This window comes from Prosopis cineraria, unplaced genomic scaffold, assembly GCF_029017545.1.
Source record: "Prosopis cineraria cultivar Desert tree isolate PC_DT_omini unplaced genomic scaffold, ASM2901754v1 PC4, whole genome shotgun sequence".
Classification (NCBI taxonomy): domain Eukaryota; kingdom Viridiplantae; phylum Streptophyta; class Magnoliopsida; order Fabales; family Fabaceae; genus Prosopis; species Prosopis cineraria.
Genome location: NW_026555335.1, coordinates 709647 through 737352, shown reverse-complemented (window position 1 = coordinate 737352; position 27706 = coordinate 709647). Strand labels below are relative to the sequence as shown.

General features: G+C 37.9%; 2 protein-coding genes across 4 annotated transcripts; both read left to right on the top strand.

Annotated features, from left to right (window-relative positions):
• The first annotated feature begins 352 nt into the window (after nt 1–352).
• LOC129309135 (uncharacterized) lies at nt 353–27645 on the top strand. 2 transcript variants are annotated; one of them, XM_054950533.1, is made up of 12 exons: nt 353–654; nt 1275–1440; nt 1832–1927; nt 2497–2573; nt 2761–2840; nt 16246–16306; nt 24620–24687; nt 24777–24858; nt 25184–25264; nt 25352–25429; nt 26583–26705; nt 27238–27645. In XM_054950533.1, the coding sequence occupies exons 1-12, from the start codon at nt 487–489 to the stop codon at nt 27412–27414; spliced, it is 1257 nt and encodes a 418-aa protein (XP_054806508.1). In that variant the 5' UTR covers nt 353–486; the 3' UTR covers nt 27415–27645. The 2 variants fall into 2 exon arrangements, with proteins under 2 accessions (XP_054806508.1, XP_054806509.1); XM_054950534.1 differs by having other exon boundaries at nt 354–654; nt 26586–26705.
• Nucleotides 12431–15656, top strand: LOC129309134 (uncharacterized). 2 transcript variants are annotated; one of them, XM_054950532.1, is made up of 2 exons: nt 12431–13494; nt 14005–15656. In XM_054950532.1, the coding sequence occupies exons 1-2, from the start codon at nt 12431–12433 to the stop codon at nt 14774–14776; spliced, it is 1836 nt and encodes a 611-aa protein (XP_054806507.1). In that variant the 3' UTR covers nt 14777–15656. The 2 variants fall into 2 exon arrangements, with proteins under 2 accessions (XP_054806507.1, XP_054806506.1); XM_054950531.1 differs by having other exon boundaries at nt 13966–15654.
• Nucleotides 27646–27706: the final 61 nt, after the last annotated feature.

Below are 27706 nucleotides of genomic sequence, written 5' to 3'. Positions count from 1 at the left end.
AAATAACAACAATTATTGTAAAAACATTCCCTTCATTTTATCGAAGTAATTGCCATCTGTTGATCAAATGGGGTTATGTAGAGGTGAAAAAACATAATTATTTAACCATAATGTCAGGTCTAGTTAAATTTTTTCATTTTCTGGCAAAAAAAGTTAAATTTTCTTTTTTTTTTTAAAAAGAATGATTATTGTTTATCATTTATAAAATTATTATTTTTATGAGATGATACGTATTTACACGAAATGGATTAGGAATAACAGCAGGTAATGCGCTTTAGTTGGGAGAGTGCAATTAACAATTATTATTATTTTTTTGTTTATCAATAAATTGTTGTCTGTTTGCCGGGGGGTTATTTTCGACCTGAGATTACTGGAAGAAGTGGTCATTGAAATTGAAAATAAGATTCTGAACCAGGTGACTAACCTGCATAGGAATCCTGAATCGAAGAGGCTCTAGAATTGCCGTGGCTTTCGAGCTTCGCATCAATGGCTGGCGTGTCTCTCCAGTGCGGCGACTGTGGAGCGCTATTGAGGTCCGTACAAGAAGCTCAGGAGCACGCAGAGCTCACCTCCCACTCCAACTTCTCTGAATCGACTGAAGCTGTTCTCAACCTTGTTTGCACCACTTGTGGCAAGCCATGCCGATCCAAAACTGTATTGATTTTAAAAGATCCTTTCTTTTTTGTGGCTAGAGATCGGATTCTGGTTATGGGAAGACATGCAATTCCAATTGTGTCTTAAATTTGCATTTCGGATTTTGGAAAACTTGGTCTCGCACTTCGAAAATTATTTAGCGCCCCCAGCAAATACGAAATCCCGCTTCACATTAAGCACTGATGCCAAAATGTTGTCGCATGAAAATTATTACGTAATGGCAATTCTTTATATCTTTGATGAGAATAGCGAGGGAAACCTTGGTTACTTGGGTTTTGGAATTGAAAAGTCTAACTTTCGCTGCTGCAGTTTTAAATCATTGCAAAATTATCTGAATATCTATCTGGTGATTGGTGACTGAAAGGGCCCAAACAATGAGAGAAAATATACAATGTACTGGCCAAACCTGCAGAGAGCAGATGGATTACCTTTTTCTTTGGTTTCATTTTTTTAAGTCAGTCTGAAGAGAAAAAAACTTGATTCCTGGCCGTAATGACTTTGATATCTTCATAAAACTGACTTTGAAGGAGTATGTTAGCGCTGCTTCTAATGCATGTTATCATCTATCGGAATGGGCATGACTTGTTTTATTCTCTCCCCCCATTCCTCTTGTAATGTAGGAGAGTGATTTGCATACAAAAAGAACTGGGCACGGTGAATTTGTTGATAAGACATCTGAAGTAGCGAAACCAATAAGTTTGGAGGTTCCAAAGGTAGATGCAATGTCTAACGAGGATGTCAATGCAACTACTGACCAAAATGATGGTACTGCTCCACAGCCTAGTGGTTTGTTTCTCAACCCTGAACTGAGTTTGGCTGTAAATTGCTGAATCCTGTCATGTATATGATTTTCTATTTCTACTGGAGTCCTGTTGGGAACAAGTTATTTTCATAAAATATCTATTCATAACTTGTTGGTGGAACAAGTTAAATGAAGATTATCTGACAAAAGGAATTACAAAATCTGAACAAAGATGGTTTGCATTATTTACTTTTGCTTCTTTCGTGTGACTTTTCTCATCAGGATTGATTCTAAATGCACTCTGTGGTTTGTAGCATTTTAATCTTCCTCTGTATGCCATTGGAATGAAATAAATTCTGATATTAGTTTTTTCTTACCGGATATTGATGTTTATTCTTTTTCTTCCTCTCGCATGCTTTTCATTGTAAATTATAGAAATGGTTGTTCCTGAGGTTGACAAAAAGCTGCTTGAGGAACTTGAATTAATGGGTTTTTCAACTGCACGTGCAATACGTTCACTGCATTATTCTGGTGAGCTGGCATTCAATCATTTTCTTTAAACTATAGATTTACGTTATTCATTATGGTGATGAAGATAGTATATATTTGCTCTGATCTGACCTACTTGATTTCATTATTTTATTTTGGTTGGAAAATTCTTCTTTTGATTGGTCTGAATGAGACGTATTTTGATGATCAATATAGGGCCCATCCATGAATGGACAACATTTTGGAGGCAGCTTGTCGTATCTTCCTGAAATCAACCATATTTCACTTCATTTTTCTCTCGAAGGAACCATACTTCATAGGACATTTATAAAATTTATACTAGCCAGTCTAAAAGTCACTCATAGATCCAGGATGATAGGGACTTGTGATGAATGTTATTGAAAGTAGAGAATAATTTCATTCATTACCTAACAATTCAGCCTTAGAAATAAGATTAGATGTAAATCATAGCTATCCTATTTATATTCCATGCAGTCACAGAGGATTTAGCGTATGTGTAATATTCAGTGGATTTTTAGAGTCCTTCTATGGTCTGGATGTTGATATTATTAAATCTCTAGATATTAGAGGTTGACCCTTCTCTTCGGCAGGTAATGCTAGCCTTGAGGCAGCTGTGAATTGGGTAGTAGAGCATGAGAATGACGCTGACATAGATCAGATGCCCTTGGTACGATTTATTTTTAAAAAAATTTACGTCACCTGTTATGCTTGTGGGCACGTTTTCCCTAAACGTTAATATGTACAGTATTAAGTTTAAGACTAGCTCATGTTTGTGTTTATATACAAATTCTTTTCTATGTCTATTTTGTGCATTTAAGTTGCATTCGTTGCTTCTGATCTGTGGGTTTGCACAGGTACCTGCAAACACCAAAGTTGAGGCTCCTAAACCTTCTCTCACACCAGAACAACTGAAAGCTAAACAACAGGAACTTAGGTATGAAATTAAATATCTTGTCAATTCGCTTGCTATTACCTCAGGAAATGAATAAAAAACTTTGGTTGGTTGCCCTTTATTAGTTACAACACTATGACCTAGGTGCCATTTGTTGTGTAGGACAGAGGACAATAAAGGAGAGACGAGAAAAATTGAGAGGAAGAGAGTTCTGAATGGTACTCTGACTATTACTTCACATGCAAGAGTCAAGTATACAGATATCCCTTATATAGGCTCACATAGGACTTAATAGAACTGACTGACTAACGGTAACTAACAGTAGCCTATTAATTCTGGTTTTCCCATGATTGTCTTATTTGCATATCAATACCTCCCCTCAAGAACCATTGACCTCAAGGGTTAGAAATAACAAAAGTAGGGTGTTGTTTTTGCAACTGTAACAAAGAAATCCAGCTTGCTTCTTCATCCGGAAGGCCCTTCCACTGCACAACTACTTCTGTAATGATCCTGCCTTTTCTCCTACCCCTTCACTCATTCGATAATTTTTCCAGAATCGGATCTGAAGGAGATTCTGGTCAATCAAGGGGGGATGCTGCTGCTTTACTGAAGGATCGGGACATAATTTAAGCCAAGAGACATGAAAGGTGGAGTGAATCCTTGACTTTGGAGGTAATTCCAACTTATATGCCACTGGAACTATCCTCTTTCAGATTCTATAAGGCCCAGAATATGTTGGAGCTGATTTCTGAAAGCTCCTTGAAGCTGCAGAAATTTGACGATAAGGTTGCAATTTGAGAAACGCCCACTATCCCACCTCAAACTCTCTATCACTTCTGTGCAAATTAGCTTTTTGCTTCATTCTGTTCTCAGCCTTATTGAGGTGGTTTTTTGTCATTGCTAAAGCCTCTTCTCTTACTGAAAAAGTTCTGTCAACAGCTTCTACAGCCACATCTCTAGGTAAATAGGGAATATGCCTAGGAGGAGCCTGTCCATACAGCAATTCATAAGGAGTAGTTTTTCTAGAAGTGTGATAGGATGTGTTATACCACCACTCTGTCAAATAAAGCCACCTGTGCTACTCCTTAGGTTTTTCCCAGCACATATACCTCAAATAATTTTCCAAACAGTGGTTGAATACTTCTGATTACCCATCCGTTTGTGGGTGATAAGAAGAAGTAAGCTTCTGTTTAACCCCCAAAACCTTTAAAAATTCCCTCCAAAAATTACTGATAAAGAGGGGGTCTTTATCACTAATAATCTTGACTGGGGCTCCATGCAACTTGTACATGATCCAGAAAATGTTGTGCCAAGGTAGATGCTGTAAAAGGATGAGACAAAGGCAAAAAGTGTGCATATTTACTAAAACGATCAATAATCACCCAAATATTGTCTTTCCCATTTGACTTGGGCAATCTTTCTATATAATCCATAGTCACACTCTCTGAAACTTTACTTGGAATGGGTAGAGGCTGTAGCAGAGTTGTATAAGCCACTGATTCAGATTTACATCTTACACATGTATCACAATGCTTCACAAATTCTTTGACATCTTCAAATAATTTCTGCCACCAAAACAACTTTTTAACTATTTGATAGGTAGCTTGCACCCCTGAATTTCCACCTTGTGGGCTAGCATGAAACCATTTGATATGTAAATATTAGGGAATATAAGAATTAGTTGGGACAGGGGTATAAATGTTATTTCGGTACTGTTACTCTATTATTTAGTTTTAATGGTCTGGCCCTATAAATACCCTACATCCAGACACGTGATGGTTGTTGATCTTCAGTAATGAAATGCACTATTCAGAAAGTCTCCTAAGAAACTTTCCTCTGTTCTCTCCCTCCCGTCTACCTATCTTTCTTCTTCTCTCTTCATCTCTTTCTATCCTGACAGTGGTATTAGAGCCAGATCGTAATAGCTTGCAAACGCTGGGATCGATAGCCACGAGTTCAGCCTTACATTAGAAATATTTCCTACCACTAATCTGCCATTCTTCCTCAAATACTTACCATCCCAAGGATATTTACCTTCTGCACCTCCATGCTGTTGCAAATGAGCCTTTAAAGCTCTTAAATCCACATCATCATCCCAACTCTTATGAATTTCCAGAAAAAGGAAATCTGAACAGGTATGAAGAGACACTTGAAATACCTCACTTTTAGGCATCCTTGAAAGAGCATTAGCTACATTATTGTCATTGCCCTTTTTGTAATGTATTTCATAATCATACCCCATAATCTTGGTCACCCAATACATTTGAAATGCTGTTCTCAACTTCTGATCTAGCAAATATTTGAGACTTTGCTTATCAGTTTTAATAATAAAGTCTTCCTTCAAGATACTGATGCCAATGCTCCACAGCTTGCATCCCCCCAGTAACTCCTTCTCGTAGAGAGAGAGATTCAGGTGTCCAGGAACTAAAGCCTTGCTGAAAAAGGCAATAGGTTGACCTTGTTCCATTAGGACAGCACCAATGCCAGAATTACAAGCATCAGTTTCAACCACGAACACTTGAGAGAAATCTGGAAGAGCAAGGACAGGGGCTGCCACTAACGTTTCTTTCAACTTTTTGAATGTAACAGCAGCAATGGAAATTGTTCTTTTTTAGTAGTTCAGTTAGGGGTCTAGTTAATGAACCATATAGTAGTTGGCTCCGGCCATTCTGTGACTGCCTTAATTTTCTTTAGCTCAGTTGAGACTACTACTCCACTGATAATATGTCCCAAGTACTCCACTTGTGTTGCAGCAAAGGTATACTTGCTTTCCTTCACAAAAAAACAATTTTTTCTCAGAATTTCTAGAACCAAACGCAAGTGTCGGGTGTGAGATTTTAAACAGGGACTATAAATCAAAATGTCATCAAAGAAAACTAAAACAAATTTCCTTAAATACTCTTTGAATATGCTATTTATGGCACCCTGAAAAGTTGATGGCGCATTAGTGAGCCCGAAAGGCATCACTAACCACTCGTAATGGCCTGAATGAGTATCAAAAGCTGTTTTATAGATGTCTGCAGCCTCCATTCGGATCTGATGGTAACCAGCCCATAGATCGAGCTTAGTAAGCCAGTTAGCATCCTTTAGTTCACCCAAAAGCTCTTCTTCAAGAGGAATAGGTTATTTATTATTAATTGTCCTCTTGTTAAGTTCTCTATAATTGATGTACATGTGCCATGACCCGTCTTCCATTTTCACCAACTCAATTGGTGAAGCAAATGGCGAACTACTTTTTTGAATGACTTGTGATTGCAGCAGCTCCTTCACCATGTTTTCAATAGCATTCTTTTGAGCTACTGGGTACTAGTAAGTCCTTAAATTGACTGGATTAGAACCTTCTTGTAAAATAATAGGATGGTTGTGGCCCTCTCTCAAGGGAGGAAGAGATTTAGGCTTCTTAAATACATCTGAAAGCTCAGTCAACAGCCCTTGACCAGCTTTTGCAAAACCATCCTCCCCCTGTAATCGAAAGTAATGCAGCCCTTCCTCACAATTTTCCAATAATTGCAGCATAAACACCTGCCCTCTAGCTTCTAAATCATTTTCAATCTTCTTAAAATCAAGAATTTTACAACTTGTTGATTATTGAGGCTGCAATTTATACATTTTCCCATTATACCAAAAAGTCGTGGACAATTTATCATAATCCCAATGTGCCTGATAGATAGTTTTGAGCCAAGATAACCCTAAAACCATGTCATATGTGTTAACTTCCATTATCTGGAAATCTCCCTCAAATTCCTCACCTTGCATTCTCCACTTTACTGCCTTCAAAACACCACAGACCTTTAGTTTTCCACCCTCTGCCACTTTGACTTCTGCCATAGGGTGAGACTTGGCCTTCCAACCTAACTTCTTGGCCAAAACATAATCAATGTAGGCATGAGAAGCCCCACTATCAATGAGTATTTGTGTCTATCGCCTTCCAACATAACCTTGAATTCTCATGGTTGAGGGTTCCACGCTCCCCTAAATTGCATGAAGTGAAATTTGCAAATATTCTGAATTTTCTGGTATATATTCTGATTTTTCTAGAACTTCAAACTCTTGACCCGTGTCTTCTTTAGCTTCTTTGAGTCCCTCATCTTCCAATTCAATGAGTTGCAATTTCATCTTTTGTGTTTGAGGACATATATGGTCCTTGGAAAAGGGTTGTCGCAATAGAAACACAAATGCTTAGCTCTTAATTCCTTTACTTCATCTGGAGTTAGCATTCGTGAATTGCTAGAGTCATTTCTTGAAGACCCAGTACCTTCATGAGGAGAAACAGAGGCAAAAGAATGTCTTGGTTGCGAAAGAAAGAGAATTTGAGGATTGGACCATTTTACCCTTATTAAAATAAGACCCAGTGTTGCCAAATGGATGTTTCGCACTTTACCACCCAGTCGACCCTCTCTATTCACTTGGATAAGTATCAAATACACTCCTATGAGTCTATGTGTCTGCGTTCCGAGCCCACTGGAGAGATCGCTGTCTAGAATCAGCGCCACGCGTATTCAACTAAGCCTTCTGATAATTCACTTGGTGAGTCCTTGCAATAGTTCTTGCCTTGGATAATGACCTTGGCTTAAACATTCGAACTTGTGCTGCTAAATCTTCATCAAGGCCTACTGTGTAAGTCTGCACAAGATAATCTTCTAAAAAATCTGATCTTGCAAGCAATGGCATTGAACTCACCATCAAATTCTTCTAGTGAACCTGTTTGATGAAGCGATCTCCCATCAGAGTTTCATAGGTGGGTTCGAATCTATACTTTAGTTCTTCTACGTATTCTTCCCACGTCCACCTACCGCCTTCGTCTGAAGAACTAAGGGCTTGATGCCACTACCAAGCCTTTTCATCAAGATGCAAACTGGCCATGCGAACCTTCCAATCCTCCAGTGTGTTATTAGTTTGGAAATAAAATTCGCACTTCAAGATTTATCCCAAGATATCACTTCTTTGAAATCTAGGAAACTCTATCTTTGTAAAACATGTACGAGCTTGATACTCATAGGTTTCCAGTCATAGATGTCCTCTGTGATGATTGTTGCTTGTACGACCCTTGTGGGAAGTGTCATTACGATCATGTACAATTTGGGCAACCTAATTGGTGAGGGCTTGCACATCACTAGGGGGCTTAGCCAACTTGGAGAAGGCATCTTCCAAGGCATGAAGTCAATTGTCATTGTTGTTTGCCATGGTATGTTGCTGTCTTTGTAGTCTGGTTTTTGGCATACAAGCCGAGCACCGCCGACTTTGATACCACTGTTGTGTAGGGCAGAGGAGAATAGAGAAGAATAAAGGAGAGACGAGAGAAATTGAGAGGAAAGGAGAGGAAGAGGGTTCTGAATGGTACTCTGACTATTACTTCACATATGAGAGTCAAGTATGCAGATATCCCTTATATAGGCTCACATTGGACTTAATAGAACTAATTGACTAACGGTAACTAACAGTAGCCTATTAATTCTAATTATCCCATGATTGTCCTATTTACATATCACCATTGCACTTTATTTGCTGGGTAGATTGGGAAATGTTAGTTAGTCTTGGGATTATGATAGAGCTCATGATTTTACTAAGACCTATAAGAGAAAATCAAGGAAGGCAAGAGGTTAAAAGATAACATTATTGTTGGTTCAGATGTTTGCCCTTCGGATCCTGGTTATGAGGGGAAAAAAGAAAGTAATTGATGGCCTAGTGATGTGCTAGAGTCCTAGTGATGGTTAAGGGTCTTCTAGGGGTAAGGGCTGTGCTAGAGTCATTTTTTAGGTCTTTAAATCTTCCTCTTTGCCTAGAGAGAGGGGGAGATTATTTTTGAATATTGAGAGTGGTAAGGATGAGGAGGGTTGTGTTAGGCCATCAACAGCCAATGTAAAAATTTGTTGAATCTATCATGAACATGGACAATAGACGTTATAATGTTAATGCTAGGTCGTTGCCCGTAAGTAACGCGCTGCATGGCTCGAGTACAGTGATAAGTGAGTTAGAGCCGCTGCATCGGCGCCCGGATGTAGTGTTAAATGAGCAAGGGCTACCGCGTCATTCTGGACGCACGCGGCTAAAGAAGTTAGTCCATAAGAGCAAAATTAGATTTGGTACTTGGAATGTTGGGACATTAAATTGTAAATCTGTAGAGGTTGTAGGGGTTATGATTCAAAGGAAAATCAATATCCTTTGCGTGCAAGAAACAAAATGGCGTGGAGAAGGAGCTAAGGATATTCAAGGTTTCAAACTTTGGTATACAGGAAAAGTAAGTGCACGCAATGGAGTAGGCATCATTATAGATAAGGAGTGGAAGAAGAACGTTGTAGAAGTTAGCAGAATTGGAGACAGAATTATTTCTTTAAAAATGATAATTGGACGTGAGACTGTTAATATTGTTAGCGCTTATGCGCCGCAAGTCGGGACAGAAGCCAGTCTTAAGGAATTATTTTGGGAGGATCTGGAGGGGTTGATTCGACACATACCACAGAGTGAAAAGATTTTTATTGGAGGAGACTTTAATGGGCATGTCGGGAGGGAAGCTGGTCAGTATGCGAGGGTGCATGGTGGTTTTGGTTTTGGAGAGCTAAACAATGAAGGGCAAACTCTTCTTGATTTCTCATTGGCGTATGATTTTAAGATTGCCAACACTTGTTTCAAGAAGAGAGATGAGCATCTCATCACTTACAAAAGTGGAGCCTCAAGGTCGCAGATTGATTTTCTTTTGGTTAGGAACACAGATAGAAAACTTTGTAAAAATTGTAAGGTGATCCCTGGAGATGCTGTAACGACACAACATAGGGTCCTAGTCCTTGATGTGTGTATTATGAGTAAAATCCAAAAACATCGACAAGTAGTAACACCAAAGATTAGGTGGTGGCAATTAAAAGGTGAGAAGCAAGATATTTTCAAGCGAAATCTTTTGGATAAAGGAATTTGGGATTCTCAGGGAAGTGCTAACATCATATGGGAGGATATGGCTAAAAAGATACGGGAGGTTGCAAAAGTAGTTTTGGGAGAATCGAAAGGTTCTGGTCCGAGAGATAAGGAGTCTTGGTGGTGGAATAATAGTGTACAGGACAAAATCAAGTATAAGAAGAACTGTTTTAAAGCCATACATTTGTGTAACAATGAGGAAAATTGGGAGAGGTACCGTATGGCTAAGAAGGAAACTAAGAGAGCTGTGGGTGAAGCTCGTTCCAAAGCTTTTGAAGAATTTTATAAGAACCTTGAGACGAAGGAAGGAGAGCAAAATATTTATAAGATTGCCAAGAGTAGGGAAAGAAAATCAAGAGATCTAGAACAGGTAAGGTGTATTAAGGATGAAGAGGGAAGAATTTTAGTTATAGATGATGAAATTAAAAATAGATGGGAGACTTATTTTTCTAAACTTTTCAATGATGGAGAGGATTCATCTAGTAACTTGGAGGATTTAGTAACTGGTGAAGGAGAACAAAATTTGTCATTCTATCGAAAAATACGTGATAAGGAGGTAAAAGAAGCTCTTAAGAAAATGGCAAATGGTAGAGCTAACGGACCTGATTGTATATCTATCGAAGCGTGGAAATGTTTAGGTGAAGAAGGGGTGAGATGGTTAACTAAGTTATTTAATGTGATTTTACGGTCCAAGAAAATGCCTGATGAGTGGAGGAGAAGTACATTAATTCCTATTTATAAAAATAAAGGAGATATTCAGAATTGTACTAACTATAGAGGGATTAAACTCATGAGCCACACAATGAAATTGTGGGAGAAAGTAATTGAGCACAGGTTGAGATTGGAGACAAGTATTTCTGAGAATCAATTTGGTTTTATGCCAGGTAGATCAACTACAGAGGCAATTTATCTACTAAGGGGATTAATGGAAAAGTATCGTTGTAAAGATAAAGATCTACACATGGTTTTTATTGATTTGGAAAAAGCTTATGACCGTATACCAAGAGAAGTGCTTTGGAAAACGTTGGAAAAAAAGGGAGTACGGATTGCTTATATTAAAGCCATACAAGATATGTATGAGGGGGTAAAAACTAGTATAAGAACGCCTAGTGGTCAAACAAAGGATTTTCCTATAAAGATTGGACTACATCAGGGATCATCTCTGAGTCCTTATTTGTTCAACTTGATTTTAAATGTTTTGACGGAACATATTCAAGAGGAAATCCCGAAATGTATGCTCTTCGCGGATGATATAGTTCTTATAGCAGAGACAAGAGAAGAGGTTAATTGCAAACTTGAGTTATGGAGGAGGACATTGGAGTCGAAAGGTTTTCGTCTGAGTAGAAGTAAGACGGAATATTTATATTGTAAATTTGGTAAAGGACTATTCGAAAATAATTTGGAAGTGAAATTGGGAGATCAAATCATACCTCAAGTGGAAAAGTTTAGATATTTGGGAGCCATTATTCAAAATGATGGCGAAATCAGTGGAGATATTTCACATAGAATTCAAGCTGGGTGGTTTAATTGGAGAAAAGCTAAAGGAGTTATTTGTGACCGTAAGGTGCCTAATAAACTTAAAGGAAAGTTTTATCGTACTGCTATCAGACCGGCAATGTTATATAGTAGTGAATGCTGGGTTCTAACGGGACAGCAAGAGCATAAAGTTGGAGTAGCAGAGATGAGAATGTTACGATGGATGTGCGGACATACACGTAAAGATAAAATTCAAAATGAGCACATACGTGAAAAAGTGAGGGTGGCACCTATTGAGGAAAAAATGGTAGAAAATCGGTTGAGATGGTTTGGGCATGTACAAAGAAGACCAAGGGAGGCACCAGTGAGAAGAGTGGAACATATAACTTTGAGTCCGATTAAGAGAGGTAGAGGAAGGCCTAAGAGAACACTCTTGGAAGTTGTTGAACGTGATCTCTTAATTAATAATATTTCTAAAAGCTTAATAAATGATAGAACACAATGGCGTCTTGCAATCCATGTAGCCGACCCCACCTAGTGGGATAAAGGCTTGTTGTTGTTGTTGTTGTATTGAGAGTGGTAAGGAGATGGTTTGGGCATGTACAAAGAAGACCAAGGGAGGCACCAGTGAGAAGAGTGGAACATATAACTTTGAGTCCGATTAAGAGAGGTAGAGGAAGGCCTAAGAGAACACTCTTGGAAGTTGTTGAACGTGATCTCTTAATTAATAATATTTCTAAAAGCTTAATAAATGATAGAGCACAATGGCGTCTTGCAATCCATGTAGCCGACCCCACCTAGTGGGATAAAGGCTTGTTGTTGTTGTTGTTTTGTTGTTGAGAGTGGTAAGGAGAGCTCTGGCCTCTCGAATGTCAGGTTGGGGGTGGAGGAAGTCATCTTTCTTCATCATTTTATCTTCTGCTAGTGTGTGTATGTAAGTGAGTGACTTATATTTTATGATTGTTGTTTGGTGGAGTATATTCTGTGCTGTTTCTGTTTCAGTACGTTGTAATTTTCAGTTCCTTATTTCGCTGTAATCCAACTTTGCTATTCGGTATTAGTAATTTTCAGTCCCATTTGTGGTGTAGTTTCTGGTTTATGCTTGTTTAAAGCTTATTAGAATAGAGGGTTCCATCATTTGGTATCAGAGCGGTTGATCCGAGGGAGAGAAAGAGGGTGGAAAAAAGGCATGGCAAACTTACTAGAAGAACTCGTAGTTACAGCAGTTATGATGTCAGAATTGTTGAAGAATGTGGGGAAAAAAAACAGAGGAAATGCAGAAGAAATTAGAGAAGTGCACAAAGATTTTAGACAGAATGGAGATGCGTGCTGAAATGGAGAAGAAATCAGAGGTGAACATGGGAAATGAAGATGTTGTAAGTGAGAAAGAAGAGAAGAAACCAGTTGAGCAAGAAACAGAGGGAGTTATAAAAAAGATACCGGAGGTTGAAGAAGGGAGAGAGAAAGAGCCTTTTGAACAACAGTTAAAAGTGTCACCGTTTTTAAGAGAAGGAAAGTTTGAAGCAGATTCTGGTATCAACCCAAAAGAGATGAAACCCAAACCTTCTCAATCCTTGCAAGCTGTCAAATTAGCACCAAGCAGTCCCAAAATCAAAGTCCAGCATATAAATGTTAATGGGGCAGAAGCGACTAAGGAGAAGAAGCAAAATTATAATATTGAGAAGACTGCAAAACGCTGGAGAGAATATGAGCAACGAAGAGACAGGTTGAAGGCAGAAGAGGCTGACGGCAAAAAGAAGGGAAAGTGGAGGCTGGATAGGGTTAGGTTAATTACTTATTGTAGAAGCCCAATACTAAATGATGGTAATTCTTTTGGGCCTAAAAGCTTTTTAATTTATGAAAGGAGAATGAACCAGCCGCATACAACATTCAATTCCTCATTTAAGAAGCAACTAATGGACTTGGGCCTTAAAGGGGAGAAGAGAAACCTAATCCTTCGAGAAGCTAGGGTTGCAACGCTGCGTTCTGCATCAGAGAAGGGGTTTTCACTTTATATTATATTTTTGCGCCAGACGCTTGCTGTGGCTCACATTCTAAACGCTCAACAGGCCAAAGAAGAGCAAAAATTCTCCCACAAACATACAAAAACAGTAGGAAGCGACACCATTCCAGATGCTCTTTGTGTTGGCTGGCACCAAAGGCTACTGTTCCTGGCTCCAACTATTACAGAAGTTAACATACTGTATGTGGCAGCTTCACAAATTCACATAACTATCAAGAAGAATGAATATGCTGCTCGTCTGACCCAAAAGGCTGGCGCAAAGTTGGGCATAAGGGATGATACCAATGTCAGGTATGACTACAGTATACAATTTGAGGCTGTCATCCTACTTCAGTTGTCCAGTGGGTTCCAAGCTACACCATTCTTCATAATATTCTTGTCAGCAATTATTGCCAGAATTTTTATTACCTATTACTGGGATGGTTTGAAAACAACTTTTGGAATTCTTGTCACCTTAACATTCTTCTCCATTAAGAGGTTCATGTGTTGCAACTCGGAGTCTATAGCTATTGGTTCTTTGAGTATATCATTTGAAAAATCAGTCGAATTTTTGCTTGCATCTCTTCTCTTAAAGCAGAAACCCAGTCACCCATTGGACGACGATGTATGTGGGGTTGTACTTTTATCTCCTCAATATCATCTGAGGGCTTCAGTTATCATCCCAGAATTGATCACGTGTGACATCAAAATGTTTGGGGATGTCACTTTGTTGTTTGGAAAATTTTGTCTTAGCTCATTGGATGCTGTGTTTAAATTTTTTAGATCAACGGTCAACACTCACAGATACATTTCTGCACACAGCAACAATTCAGTGGAGATACAGAGCAAAATGCAGCTTCAGACCAGTACCGAGAAAAATGTGAAACTGGAACTGAAGATTTTGGGCATGTTGATAAATGTGCAGGTTCAGGCTGCAGGTGTGGAGGATGGATTTGGGGAAGCAAAACAAACCAAACTCAAGATCAAGGGGGAGTTGTTGATCAGTAATTTTCTTGTCTACAATATAAAACCCACAAGAGATGGGGCTGAGTTCCCCAGCAACACTTCTTCATTCTCAATGAGAGGAGATGAAAATTCCCAAGAGACCACAGTACTAGACTTCACTGAAATAGGGGAAAAAAGTTTTGGTTTTTGTTCTGCTAAGAAAATCAGAACGGCTTATACTAAGCATGACAAGAAGCTCAGACTTTTCTCAGGAGCAAGAGAAGTAAATGAAGAAAATAGAGGTGAAATGTCTACTAACCCAAGTATTCTGTCTCCTGGTTCTGTTGTTGCTGGAAAACAGTTTAAATCTGTTTTTTCATCCAATATGCGTTATGATGCTCGGTTCTCTGGCATGAAAGTTGAAGATTATTACAAGGGATTGAAGAAGGATGTCAAGATTATTGAAGCAGTTCAGTTGGAAGATTTTCTGGTGTGGGCAAACTTGTTTTCATACCAACAGATGTTCATACCAACTGCTGTTTATGCTTCTCACCTTGAGGACAAGGTGAAACTTCAAGGGGAGGGTAATGATAGAGCTCATGATTTTACTAAGACCTATAAGAGAAAATCAAGGAAGGCAAGAGGTTAAAAGATAACATTATTGTTGGTTCAGATGTTTGCCCTTTGGATCCTGGTTATGAGGGGAAAAAAGAAAGTAATTGATGGCCTAGTGATGTGCTAGAGTCCTAGTGATGGTTAAGGGTCTTCTAGGGGTAAGGGCTGTGCTAGAGTCATTTTTTAGGTCTTTAAATCTTCCTCTTTGCCTAGAGAGAGGGGGAGATTATTTTTGAATATTGAGAGTGGTAAGGAGAGCTCTGGCCTCTCGAATGTCAGGTTGGGGGTGGAGGAAGTCATCTTTCTTCATCATTTTATCTTCTGCTAGTGTGTGTATGTAAGTGAGTGACTTATATTTTATGATTGTTGTTTGGTGGAGTATATTCTGTGCTGTTTCTGTTTCAGTACGTTGTAATTTTCAGTTCCTTATTTCGCTGTAATCCAACTTTGCTATTCGGTATTAGTAATTTTCAGTCCCATTTGTGGTGTAGTTTCTGGTTTATGCTTGTTTAAAGCTTATTAGAATAGAGGGTTCCATCAGATTATAATGCCTTAGATCTATGAAATCTCCTTTTTTTTTTGAGGAAATGATTAGTACTTTTCATGGAGCCCTGGCCGTTAGAAAAAAAAGATGACCTTTAACTTGTTTGGAGGGCCATGTCGAGTTAGCTGTTAAATAGCATAAATATGTTTTGTTTTTGGGAAAGGGAAGGGAGAGGAAAGTTTCATTGTAACTTCCCCTTTTCATGAGCTGGTTATCGGGGCAAGAGGGTACTGGAGGATTTTCAACTAACCTTACAAGATACTTCAAATTCCTGCCTCATGTATGATTATGCTCCTCAAATTTGGATAACATTAGAGTAGAACCAACCATTAAGAAATTTTATTTATTATTTTTTAAAGTTACGTATGAGAAACCAAATTATTGTAATTACTTATTTTAATGGTAGATAAAGTGTAAAAATACTTCATAACCAGTTTTTTTAAACGTTTTTTGGTATGTTATTTGTTTTAAAAATTCAAAAAGTTGAAGTGGAGATCATCTATTAACCATTAGTTTCCTTCCCTTCTTTCTCCCCTTTTCTTTTGGTTCCTTCCCTTCCTTTCTTCTCTCAATTCCCAAACATGTTCTTTAGGTTTTTATTATGTTTTATTATCGAGGCCTGTTGTTGCTAGCTAGTAACCTTTCTATGGAATATCTATTTATTGTCGCTAATCTATTTGTATGAAAGCTTGAGCTGGATGAGCTGTAAAATTTATTGATTATAATCTGCCAAGTTCTTTATGTACTAATAAATGCTTGCATATATGCATTTATCCATCTTGGGAGCAGAATAAAATATCATTGTTGATGCATATACATGCAATAGCTTGGAAATCTGGCCTGTATCATTCTTCAAGGAACTGTGATTTTCATCTAGTAATTTTAAAGCCAGGGTGTTTTTCTTGGTTTATCTTTAGTCTTTCATCTTTCTAAACATTTACTTTTGTGATTATCTTAAGGGAGAGGGCTCGCAAGAAGAAAGAAGAGGAGGAGAAGAGGGTGGAAAGAGAAAGAGAAAAGGTAGTGTGCTGTTTCATCTTTCTTTTTTCTCTTATTGTTTGCTGGCTTTCATTATTAATAAATCTGGGCATTTTAAATGTTCACTTTGTAAGATTTTTATGGATGTGGGAACAGTTGATGCATGATACTTCACTGATTTGATAAATTTTCATTAGAATTGTTTCTGTTCTATCTATATAAGTGATAATGAGTTATCATGTCTGTCATTCATGGATTCCCTAATCTTTTTATGTACTTGAATGCAATTTTTTCACTGTCAAAAGGTAAAAAATTATTCTCTCGCAGGCCAAGGAATTTTCATATCTTAATTTTTGTGTGAAAGGCTTGAAATCTAGACTCTAGTTGAGTTCTTTTTCTTTTTTCTTTTTTTTTCCTTTTCCCGATCGAAGTTTTGAGTTTTTACTAACCATGTCTTTACGAGAATAGAATTATTGGTTCTCTTCTCTTTCCAATTCTGTGTGGTTAATGCATAATCTCTACAACACTTTTCTTAGAAGATTAATTGTCAAGTAATTTTTTTTTTTTGAATTACATAGGCAAGCCAAGGCTTGATGAAAAAAACTAGAAATTATAGACTAGAGATCGTTGCAACATCAGTAAGACATTCTACTACTAAGTAATCCTCTAATCTTCAAGAAACCTTTCCAAACAACCAGTAGGGACATTCGGGATCAAAAACAAATCGGAGCTATCTTGATAAGCTCCCTTGGCCATAAAATCTGCACACATTATGTTCCTTGCTAGCATAACGTAAAGAAACATCCCAGCCTTCATAAAGCGTATCACGAATCTCTAATAATAGTGGCTTCAATGGATGTTCTGACGAAGTATCTCGACTAAGTAAATTGATAGCATGCAGAGAATCAGAAAAGATCATGACCTTTGGCAAATTAAGTTGCTTGGAAATCAGCAAACCCACTTTAATTGCCCTCAATTTAGCTTCAATTGGGGAGCATAAATTCAAGTCTTGTTGAAAACCCATTATCTAGTCTCCCCTATGGTTTCTTAAAACTCCTTCACAAGCTGCACGGTAGTTATGTTGGACTGAACCATCAACATCAACACGAATACAATCTGGTTCAGGTGCTATCCAGGATTGCTCTGAAGGATGGGTACATTGAAGGATTTGATGCTTGAGTTCATTGTTAGCAACCAACTCCATGAGAAGAAATTTACACCTATGGATGATATCCATCGTGTTGAAGGTGGATTCTTCAAACATAAATTTGCAGCATGACGTCCAAAGAATCCAGCAAACAATTGCAAACACTCTCGTCCAAGTCCACGTTTTAAACTCATCCTTAGCTGGGAGGTGAGTGGAGTTCCACTGTAGTCATACCTGTAAATTACCATCAAAGAAACTAGACAAAGCATCAGTATTCAAAATTTTTCCCCATACCTCCTTGGCTCTCTAACAATCTCTCAAAATATGTAAAATGGATTCCTTACAATTACACTCAAAGGGACAAGAGTTGGTGTTTGTCAACCTTCTTTTAGCTCTGAGCAAATTTGTCATCAGTCTCTCATGGGAAACTTGCCACATGAAGAACTTGACTTTCTCTAGGACTTGCCACTCCTATGGTCTACACCATATCAAGGGCTCCCTCCCATCTCCATGTCTAAAGAGGGAGTCATAGGCACTCTTAACTGTAAACTGTCCATTCACTGAGTAGCGCCAGCGTATGACATCATCTTCATTTGAGACAGGTGGTTGGGTCTTTAATAGGAGGGAGATCACCTAATGTGGTAAAGTTGCCCTCCATCTTTATACATTCCATTGACTACTAGGTAGAACATGATCTCGAACGCTATCTTGAGGATTTATTAAACCAGGCTGTATAACATACTCAATGAGTGGCTTGTCTAGAGGACTCTAGCAATCCCACCAGAACTTCATTAATTGGCCATTATTAACCTTTTTGTCAATGCTATCTTTAAAGGAATCCTAAACATCAGAAATGGACTGCCATGTAAGAGAAGCATTTCTAAATTTTCTAACCTCAGGGATAGGAGATTCTCCACACTTATACTTTGCTTTCAAACATTTAACCCATAGAGCTTCAGGCCTTGTTGTCATACCCTGGTAAAGTTTCATTATGAATGCCACATTATGTTGCCTTAAATTTTTAATTCCAAGACCACCCTCTTTCTTAGACTTTGTGACTTGCTCCTAAGCAACAAGATGCATCTTCTTGATTTTTTCGTCTTGACTCCATAAAAAACTTCTACTAAGCTTTTCCAACTCCTTAATAGTCCCCTTAGGTAGTAAAGTTGATTGCATGTGATAACTATAAAGCGCTGAAAGGACCGCCTTAATGAGAACAGTTCAACCAGTTATGTTCAACAACTTGCTCTTCCAAGGTGAAAGGCGCTGTCTTGTCTTTTGGATAATTGAGCTGAAAATCGAGTTTGTGACCCGTGAATGTATAAGAGAGATCCCTAGATACTTCCCCAAGTTAGCTGTAACTTTAATGCCTAAAGTTTGACTAAGCTCGAGTCTTCGATTAATGTGAATGTTTCTCGAGCAAAACATTTTTGATTTATCCATGTTAATTTTATGACTTGAGACAGCACAAAACTTCTACATGATTCTCTTGACTACCCCCATTTGTTGTGTGGAAGCCTCCGCAAAGAGTGCCAGATCATCAACAAAGCAAAGGTGAGACATGGATGGGCCTTGTGAGTTGAATCCAAATGGCTTCCATTTGAACGCATCACATTCTTCTTTAATAAGCTGTCCAAGTCATTCCATGCATAATACAAAAATATATGGACTAAGTAGGTCACCCTGTCGAATACCTCTAGAAGGATGAAATTCTAGGCCATCCTCTCCATTTCACAACACCCTTATAGAAGCTGTAGTAATGCATGCCATGATTAGATTAAGAAGTTGACCCAAACCGATTTGTACCAGTGTATCCTGGATGAAACTCCAATCCAGACAATCATAAGCTTTCTCCATGTCAACCTTGATTGCCACAAACCCCTTCTTTTGTTTGCTTAATCTCATCGAATGGATAACTTCCTGTGCAATAATGATATTATCACAGCTGGTTCTGCTTGAAATAAAGCTACATTGTTCTTGGGCTACCAGACCATTCATCACAACCTTCAACTGATTGGCTAGAAGTTTCGTAATGATTTTGAAACTCATGTTGCAAAGAGAGATGGGTCGAAACTCTTTTAAAAACGTGGGATGCTCAACCTTTGGTATAAGAACAATATTAGTCTGATTCACTTCCTTAACCACTTTCGGCTTTGAGAAGAATTCCTGAACCAGAGCAAAGATTTTATGGCCTATAAAATTCCATTGGGTTTGGAAGAAATGGGCTTGTAAGCCATCCTGCCCCGGTACCTTAAAAGCCCCAATAGAAAATGCAGTATTCTTAACTTCAATGAAATCAACCATTCTTTGAATCCAATCCAACTCTACTTGTGACATACTTGGGAAAGCCGCTAGCCAGTCAACATTATTAGTCAGTCTCGAGTCTCTAGTGTAGAGATCCTTGAAATATTGATAGACCATATTTTTCAAAGTTGTTTGATCTTGTACCCAATTCCCATCTGAATCTTTAAGAGCTAAAATTTTTTGATGCTTGTGTTTAGAGATTGTGGATGCATGAAAAATTTAGTGTCTCTGTCCCCAAACTGGAGCCACTTACTTTTAGACTTCTGGAACCAACATAATTCTTCTTGAGTTGCAACTTTGTGATAATCCCGCCAAAGCTGAATTTCAAGTTGTTAGAGACCTGATCGGACTTCTAAACTATTTCTCTTCTCAATCCCTTCAATCCGGCTGATTATTTCCCTCTTCCTAAGAGCAAAATTCCCTATTTGGTTCTTATTCCATGCCTCTATAGCTTGTTGGAAAAGAGGGACACCACTCAACCAATCCACATTCTCTTAAGAATCTTGAACTACCTCTTTAAAGGAGTCCTCTAGTGACCATGCAGCTAGGTAGGAAAAACGACATGGTTGTACATGCATGGGAGTGTTAACATTTGAGTTGACCAAGATGACTATGATTTGAACTAAATTTCAAATCATGGAAGACTTTAGTTATTGGGAAGAGAGTTTCCCAGTAGATATTATGGAATACCCAATCTAGTCTTTCACGAACATCATGCCATTCCCAAGTAAAATGGTTTCCTTTAAAGGGAGGATTAAGTAGTCCAGTGCTCATGATACAGTCAACAAAATGTTGTATAGTTTTCATGATTGATGGGGCACCTCCTTCTTTATCACTTGGATCCAGATAAGAGTTAAAATCACCAAGAACCAGCCAAGGGATATCCATATTACTAGCCAAGCATTTTAAGAATTCCCACAAGATAGTTCTATTCCTTGCTCTAGTCTCCCTATAAATGACTGAGACAAAAAATTCTCTATTAGTCTGAAGATCATAGAATTTGCAATGAAGGAGTTGAGAATTAGAAGTCACATAATCCACTTTTATGTTACACATTCCACAAAACGCATATCCCTTCGGCAAACCTATTAGCCTTAACACGGATCCAATGGCTGAACCCGAATTTCCGAACAATATTATTTGCACAGCTGCCACTAACACAGGGCTCTAATAAGCACAAAACATTTATTTTACATCTATTGACAATATTCTTAACGATGATAGGGAAGGCATGGCCATCGGCTCCCTTGTAGTTCCATGATGCTATGATCATTAAATCACTAAGAATTAGAATCGGAGAGGACTTATTGATCTACCATTGCAGAGGGGCAATGCTCCATTTCCTCTTCCTGCATCTCAGCCACCATTGAGCCATTTTTCTCAGTAAGGTCATTTGATTCATTGAATTCTGCCTTGTTTGGATCAAGTGATTTTGGGAGTAGGATTTGTGAAGAAACTGAGTGATTCAGGCATCCAGCTGCTATTGCACTAGATTTAGAATGGCCAACCCAATTCATGTGGTCCGCCTCAGCCTCCTCTGGATTTAATTCTGCTCCCTTATATTTGCCCCGGTCTAGTTGGTCCAAGTTTCCACTAACAACAATATGACATCTACTCCCTTTATTTTTTGGCTTGTCCTTTGCACCTTGGCCCAATACAGGCCTAGTTTTAGAATATGCATCTTTTGCCAGCTTTTAGGGTCCAACCTCAGCTTTCGGCCCAATTGAATTAGGCTGATAATTTTCCTTCCCTTTCAGTTTATATGTATCTCTACTTTTACTACCGTCTAGCTTCTCAAAACTAGCTTTTCGGCTGCCTGACGTCTCCACTTTATTAGTCCCCAAAGCTCCTCTGTCAAATCGAACATGCTCTTTTACTCTCATGTCAAAGTGTACGGGTTCTATATGTTGATAAAGACTCCTTTCTTGTGTAAGATGATCATCATCTTCCAGATTTTCTATTGCAGCAAAACGTGATTTCTGAACAAATTGGACTTCTTTTCTAGTTGCTTTTTGATTGAAACTCATCTGCCTCATTTGACTTTGAACTCTGTCCATTTTCTTCGAAAACGAGGAGCTGAGGAACCTGGCTTAATCATCCATGTCCTAAAGATCTTACTTTTTCCTTCTTCCATATTCACATTCACCGGAGTTTTCATTGGCGTGGTGACTATCAGTGTTGATTTCTCAGGTGAGCACCCATTTTGCTGAGCACTTGAACTATATTTCTAGGAACATGCCTCCTTTCGATGTCCAAATCTCCCATAAGCAAAGCAAATAAGGCCCAATTCCTCATACTCTACATTAAACGCCTTTTCGGCAGTGATCACACGAGGAACTAATTTCTTTTGGAGATCTAACTCAACGCAAATTCTTGCGAATCTCCCTTGTTCAATCTTGGCATCCTTTGCTTGAAAGTTAACTAGCGTGTTGAGGTCAACTTTTAAGGTTCTCTCGATTCTATCTCCAAGTCTTGCTATGAAATGACTATTATAACTGTGAATGGGAATATCTAGAATTCTAACCTAAAGGATTTTTGTAAGGATTAAAATATGGTAACCATCTTTGAACCAGCACACAATTTTGCTTAACAACCCAAGGTCCTTCATATAAGACTTTCCTGTATTGATGCTTCCAGTTCTCCGTTTCTTGGAACCTAACTGAAAAATAGTTGTTTGGTAAATCAATTAGTTCGAAGCTAGAGAATCCCCATAGCTCGCTAGGCCATTTTTTCAGTCTGTACATGTTAAACTTCTTTCCCAGTACTGTCAGGACAAGAGCATAATTCCATAGTTTGCACCACTCATTAAATTCCTCTTGAGAAATCGGAATTATTGGATAGATCTCCATGAGTTTCTTTACTTCCTTTGATGGTTCTAGTAATTTCCAGTTCATATCCTGATCATCATTAAATAGTTCGGCTTCTTCCATAGGATAACCACCATGAGCCACTCCGTTGAAATTCATTAACGATTCTCTGTACGAGACTATTGGTTTGGTGTTGCACTCCTTATTTGCTTCAGCTTCTTTGTTCTTGTTCTTCTTATCACTATTTTCAGATGCTTTCTCCTCCATAAGATCATCCATAATGGCTTGCGGTACTTCCTCTACTTTTTTCTTCTTGGACCGTCCATCGTTTTCTTCTTGAGAAGGCTTGTCCAGAGGGATTTTCCGGTGGCCAAGGTCAGTCATGAAGAAGGTTCATGCAACCTAAGAGAGAGAGACCAAACCTGCTCAAAAGTACGTCAGTCTTATAAAAGTTAAAACTCATCAATTTGACAACTTAAGTATTTGTTTTTGACCGAAATATGGAGGCTGTTGAAATTCATGGACAAAACATGTACGGTTAATGGGAGGGCTTTCTTTTTGGTGTGCTTGTGCACAAAGTGGCAATGTGCATCACCATTCTTATTATTTAAACTGAGATGGATGACTCTGAATAAGAGATAATCTTCATAGAGAAGACAACTTCTAAAGATTATGATAGTGATAACCATCTTTTATCATTTGACATTGCCACTTTATTTGCAACACTTACCTCTTGAATAATTGATGGGTTTTTGATAAAACCCTCTATACTAATAAGCTTAAAACAAGCAAAAAGACCAAGCAAATACAGTAAAAATGACTGAAAATACTATTATTGGGTAATAAAAAAGAAAGATGACAAAGAAGATAAGGATTCAAGCTAACCCCAACTCCCTCATACACCCAGAATAATAAAGTTATAGAGTACAAGAATCAATACAAAATACACTCCACAGAACAATAATCTAGAACATAAACCACTTACTAACACGCGCTAAAACATAAGGAGAAAATGATGAAGCAAGAAGATCTTCCTCCACCCCAATATGCTAGACTTTCGAGAGACTAGTACTCTCCCAAGCTCACTTCACTTTCCAAAATGATTCTACTCCTTCTCTCAGCTGAATTGGAGAACTTAAAACCCAAAAAGTTACCAAATCACTGCCCCTACCCTTAGCTGCCCCTACTCCCTTCTCCTATGTCACTTCTTTTCCCTTTTGACCAGGACCCATGGTGTAATCTTTTGACCCGGACCCATGGTGTAATCTTTTGACCCAGTAGTTTTTGTTTTGCCCTCTTCTATCACTTTCTTTGAAATCTGCTCCTATAGGTCTTAGCCACTTAGCAGCCCTATCAGTTTTCCAGTGCATCCTCTAAGAATCTTAAAATAATAAAAGGAAAAATTGTGAAACTAAGGTATCAATTTAATTTAACTGAGCTGAAAGAGGAGTTAATCCTTGAAAGGCTACCTGGTTGGCAGAAGGCAGGCAGTCAAGCTTTTAGAGATAGAAGGATAAATTGACAAAAACCTGCTGAATTCTGTAAAATAAATTAAATCAACTAGAAACTGCCTTCAGATGCTCTTAGGAGACTCCTAATTAGTGTGATTCCTGAGCAGCAATCTTTGCTCTTAGAGTCTTTTAATATCTCCAACATGCCTTGTCAAGCAAAATAGATTTTGGCTCTAAACATGCACAAAGCACATGTCAACATTGTAACTTGGTCTGAAATTTCAATTTGATTAAGAATGGGGTGTACCACGCACTCCTTTATGAAGGCTCATATGATATCATGTCAAGAGTCAGTTAGACTCAAGCTTAAGCTGTGGACAGATGATTGGTTTTATTAATATCTCTATCAAACTCCTTGAGTTTATTATGACTATATCATCATTAATGACTAATGAGTGCATTGTTCTGCAAATCATATTTCAGCAACGAACATTTCTTCATTTGTCTTGGAGAATGTTTGTGCCTCAATTTCTGCTATATGTTGTGGTTGTTGGACTTGTATATAACGTCAGATTACTACAATTCTTGGTGAATATTTTCTACAGTTTTCCCACCTTTATTTCCCTATTCTTTATTCTTTATTTAGGAGAGAATTCGTATAGGCAAGGAGTTACTGGAAGCAAAAAGAATTGAAGAGGAGAATGAAAGAAAACGGTCTGGCTTCTCTTGAATATCTACAATCTCAATGTCTTGCATTTTTGCTCCCTTTTGTCTAGCTTTTGTAAATTAGTTGCTTTTTTCAGGTTGCTGGCTCTGCGTAAAGCTGAGAAAGAGGAAGAGAGAAGGGCTAGAGAGAAAATCAGGCAGAAATTGGAAGAAGACAAGGTTTTCAGATTTTCCTGTTCTTTTATTATTTATCGTATCACTTTTGTTTTAGAAAGCTTTCTAATCTAATTTTGTTTCACTTGTGTAATATGTCATCTTTTGTCACTCCTCAAGTCATGGACCTGTGTGTGACATAAAATTAGAAAATTATAGCATATATGTAACTTTTTGAGTCACATTAATGGTACTTTCAACATTGTTATTGGAAGACTTGAGTTGTACATTTAGACTTTTTCTTTGCAAAACTGGCGTGGTAATTGGAAAATTAAAAATTTGTAATTGGGAGACTTTTATGTAAAATCATTTCGTTACTATATTGTGACAGGCTGAAAGAAGGCGAAGACTTGGATTACCTCCTGAAGAACCATCAGCTCCCCAACCCGCTAATGTCGTGGAGGAGAAAAAAGTATGAGCTTATCTAGTAGATATGACAATTTTTTTATTTTATCATAAATGATGTATTGATTTGAAAACTTGAAATTTCTATACTCAGAGTTCATTGCCAGTTCGGCCTGCTACAAAAGCTGAGCAAATGAGAGAGTGCTTGCGGTCTCTCAAGCAGAGCCACAAGGTACATTGTCATTGATATGTCTTTCAGTGATTGATAATACATTTTACCGTGCAAAATGCAAACTACATCTACATGTAGAGCTTGACATCTCCAACAAGCTGTGCCTTCCTAAACCAACGTTATTTCTCTCTATATACTTATTGTAATTCCATGTCCATAACTCATATCAACAAATCCTTATGGACCAAGGTTTTTTAAGAATTGTGCTGCTGGATTGTCATGGCCAATATTCTGGTATTGTTACAGCAATAATATTGCTGCAGTTAATGTGAGATAGCTAATAAAGAAATGTGCCCACCTAGTATTTCTAGCAAACTTATTCAACCATGTTGAAGGTCAAAAGCTAAAATAATCCCATGAGTTTTTCACTTAGAATATACAGACGCAGTTTTGTTTGTTTGTGTGTGTGTGTGTGTGTGTGAATGGCTCAACGATGGTCCACTGTTTGTTGAAACCTTTTTTTTTTTTTCAGCTTCACGCAACATGTATAACCTTTTTCTTTTTCTTTTAAGTGCTTTGTTGTAGAATAATGAAAAGATAAAAGAGAGAGACTGAGAGATACAAAGAGAAATAGAGAGGAGGAGAGGGAACGGGAGAAAAGAAACTTAATACTATTCCATTAGTCCCAAACACGCTGATTACAATGACCCTTTATTCCCTTTTATGGACATTAATCAACTAACTATCCTAACTGCCTGTTAACTCCTTTAACTAACTACTTCCTATTTATATATTTATTACATAATATGATTCTATGCTTGTTATATTATGCGGCCCTAGAATGATGTCGTGTCCATTCCAACTTGTGGTAAAATAAGATTATTTATTGAATGTATCATGACTTATGATGATGTGTTGTCATTTTATTACATGTTACCTACTGCATTTTTCACTTTCACCATTTGTCAGCTGTGTAATAATTAAAGTGGGCCTCGTGTGTAGAGTGTTCAAGATGAATCGCATGATTTCCATCTTGTGATAGGGGCAACTCCCTACACTCCTTATATTGTTTGTATTTTATATTGATGATTTTCAAGTCTTTTTTTCCTTTTACCAAGAGATGATTTTCAAGTCTGGTTCTGCTATTTTTGTTTCATGGCACCGTCTAATCAAATACCACGACACATTTATCAAACATTATTTATTTCTGAAGCAGGATGATGATGCAAGAGTAAAGAGAGCATTCCAGACTCTACTAACTTATGTGGGGAATGTTGCCAAAAGTCCTGATGAGGAAAAATATAGGAGAATAAGACTCAGTAACCAAACTTTTCAGGTGAGTAACTTCAATCTTGCGTGAGGAAATTTGTTGATTAATTTAAGTACTAACTAGATGAACAGAAAAGCTCACTAAAATAGATCAGCTTGGAGCCGTACCTGAAAATCTTCCAATCATTATCTAGGGCTAGCTGGAGTTATATGTGCATGGATTATTATTATTATTATTATTATTATTATTATTATTATTTTGGCCAAAGTACTTGAAAAATTTTAAAATGTAAGCTTCAATTCATGATGTGGTGGGTGGGATGGGACCAAGGTTCACTCTATTAAGTTCGAACCGCGTGCGATCTTTCTCTTGTATAGTGTACAAGCAGGGTGGTACATTCATATACGGTCCAGGACTTGCGCGCATCTAAATCGTTAAAAGAGAAAATAAAAACTGTTGTGAGATCATATCAATATTCAGTAAAGGCATGTATGCATGCAGCATGCGTAATAGAATAGTCAAAATATTTGCTTGCGGCATGGATGTGCACGTTCTTGCTATAATTTGCCATGTAATGTTGGTTCCTTGACTTGAACAGGAAAGAGTTGGTGCCTTGAAAGGGGGAATTGATTTCCTGGAAATTTGTGGGTTTGAGAAAATCGAAGGGGGAGAGTTCCTGTTTTTGACTAGGGACAAGGTTGACAAGGCAGTCCTGAATTCTGCTGGCTCTGAACTGGACTCTGCAATCAAAAATCCCTTTTTTGGAGTTCTTTAGTTACAATTGTAATGTGTTACTGGAGGCTTGAAACTGTTGTAGCTTTTGATGTTTTCATGATAAAAAAAAATTCTGCCTTCTGTTCATTGAAGTGCTTGAGGTTTTATATTTGATTTTCAGGCATGTACTGAAACTGATCCTTCCTTTTGTACCTATAGAAATTTCGAGAGAAATTTGGATGTATACGCGTACATATTACAAAGCCATATTTTGATTACGATTTTCGGATTTTCTGGCTTGAACTGCGTCCAATCATTTTGTATTTAAAAAAAAAATATGGCTGTTTTTGAAA

Excerpts from the sequence above, each read along its gene's own strand:
- LOC129309134 (XM_054950531.1), top strand. The coding sequence starts at position 12,431 with ATGTGGGGAAAAAAAACAGAGGAAATGCAGAAGAAATTAGAGAAGTGC. Across the intron at positions 13,495-13,965 it reads AGGGATGATACCAATGTCAG|ATCAACGGTCAACACTCACA; the intron begins GTATGACTACAG and ends TAAATTTTTTAG.
- LOC129309135 (XM_054950533.1), top strand. The coding sequence starts at position 487 with ATGGCTGGCGTGTCTCTCCAGTGCGGCGACTGTGGAGCGCTATTGAGG. Across the intron at positions 1,928-2,496 it reads ACGTTCACTGCATTATTCTG|GTAATGCTAGCCTTGAGGCA; the intron begins GTGAGCTGGCAT and ends TCTCTTCGGCAG. Across the intron at positions 16,307-24,619 it reads TGGAAAGAGAAAGAGAAAAG|GAGAGAATTCGTATAGGCAA; the intron begins GTAGTGTGCTGT and ends TTCTTTATTTAG.